The sequence below is a fragment of the Haliaeetus leucocephalus genome, unplaced genomic scaffold (assembly GCF_000737465.1).
Source record: "Haliaeetus leucocephalus isolate CR32 unplaced genomic scaffold, Haliaeetus_leucocephalus-4.0 Scaffold2, whole genome shotgun sequence".
Lineage (NCBI taxonomy): Eukaryota > Metazoa > Chordata > Aves > Accipitriformes > Accipitridae > Haliaeetus > Haliaeetus leucocephalus.
In genome coordinates this window covers 16,263,403-16,265,267 of record NW_010972438.1, presented here as the reverse complement: position 1 = coordinate 16,265,267, position 1,865 = coordinate 16,263,403, and the positions used below count along the sequence as shown (strand labels likewise).

The 1,865-nt window shown below is 44.5% G+C and overlaps 1 protein-coding gene across 1 annotated transcript in view; it reads right to left on the bottom strand.

Moving 5' to 3' along the window:
- LOC104834948 (selenoprotein K) overlaps positions 1 to 141 on the bottom strand; it is a 3,834-nt gene extending 3,693 nt beyond the window's left edge. The window contains exon 1 of the mRNA XM_010572646.1: positions 77 to 141. Within this exon, the coding sequence (XP_010570948.1) occupies positions 77 to 95 (19 nt within the window). The 5' untranslated portion in view covers positions 96 to 141. The remainder of the gene's footprint in view (positions 1 to 76) is intronic.
- Positions 142 to 1,865: the final 1,724 nt, after the last annotated feature.

Sequence of the window (1,865 nt, the reverse complement as noted above, 5' to 3'; positions counted from 1 at the left end):
CCTGTCCCCCGGCTACCGCGGCCGCCATCCCGCTGAGGGGACAAGGCGCGATCCCCCCCCGCCGGCCGCCCCTCACCGTTGGAGATGTACACCATGGCGGCGGGCCGCGGGCGCTGTCCCCTCCCCTGCCCTCGGCCCCGCTGCGCGTGCGCGGGCGGGAGGCGCATGCTCAGAGCCTGCCGTCGGTGCCGCTGGTTGGCTTCCGGCTGAGGGAGGCTGAGGGGAAAGGGGCGGGGGCGGTGCCGGTGGCGGTGTCGGTGTCGGGGTCGAGCCTAGCCGAGCCGACATGGCTGTGGCGTGTTGTCCTGGTTCCCTTGCCACAGCAATCGTAGCGGCATGCAGCCCCCTGTTCAGGAGGGGTCCCCCGCAGGGGGCCGGCCGGCCTGAGGCGGGCGGTGTTGAGGTGGGGCGTCTCCTCCCTCAGAGCGGGAGGGTCTGGTTCACTCCTAAAATGGAGTTATGTTGGTAATTAACACCGCTGTGTAACGCAGTGTCGAAGGTTCCGTGCCGTGCGCGGTAAGCGTATGGTTTTACCAACAGTGACAGGAAACAATAACCGTAGTTAGTGGTATGTCAGGGCAGCTTTCATAAAAATTAAAGTGTTCTTCGTAGTCTTCCGTAGTTAACTTCTGCTGGATCTTTTGTCCTTCATCGCCGCCTCAATTTTCTCTGGTTGTTGAAGGGAGCCTCGTCCCTCCCAGCGGTTTTCTCTAATGGAATACTAAAAGTGAAAACTCACTAGTAATGTTAGAAATATGACTAAATGCAGATATTTATTTAAAACTACTCCCCAAAGGGAACTTGTGTTCCTTTTACGTAGTGACAGGTATGTGGCTATGTTTATACCCCTTTTGTTGGTGGGAATGTTCAGCCCAAAGTCGGGCGTTTGGTTGAATTTATTTCATTTTCATAAAAGCTTTGCCCTGCAGAGTGGCTAGCCTATCTTCTCATGAAGAATGTGCATATAAAATCAGAGCTAACTATAGCTATATAGGGAAATTTAATATAACACCTCTTTTTTTAAACTAAACTAGTAGAGAAGGGATGTATAATTCTTCTGGGAAACAGCAGTAAGAGAAAATGAATATAAAAGCATTTTAATACTGCCTTTGCAAGACCTACCTTTTTCTGATAACAATGAGGTAAAGTCTTTTGCTAAACCTCTTAACACAAGAGTGTTGCCTGAAGTTGAAATTGTAATATAATACGTCTCTGACAACGTAGTTGTCCCCTAGTAAAGAAATTGTTTGCAACTGATGGATGTTTATAAATTTTTGATGTTCCAGAAATAAACTCTTGCAAACAACTGAAAGCAACTGTGAAAGAGAGGTATTGGTAACTATGTATATAAAATAAATAGTTATCATTAATATAAGAGCTAGGTAACCTACCACTCAATAAATGGGGAAATACAAGTGTTTAGAAAATAGTGGGTGCTACGCAGTGCATAATGGGCATAAATGCAGGCAGTATGTTAAAATTATTCAGAGACAACATCTACCCTTTTCTATGCTTATGATGATTTTTTTCAAATAATAGTCAAGTGTAGTCAGATCAGTTTCAGTTTCCAAATTGCAAAACACAGTGTATATAGGTATAGAAGAAACACAGAGATTCAGTCAGTAATTTGAACATTGGTTTTAGATCCTCAGGGAAACCAGATAAATAGAATAATAAACTGGAAGAAAGATGTATAGGTGTACTTCTAATTTGTGGATTGCATAGTAGACCTGATATTGTGTGTTAGGTGATACTGTTACATAAATACTAAGTTTATACGGAAAGTGAAAACATTACTTTAAAAAGGTGATGTCAAATATTAGGAAAATAACAATACTCAAGGAAAGTATATGACAAATGCATAC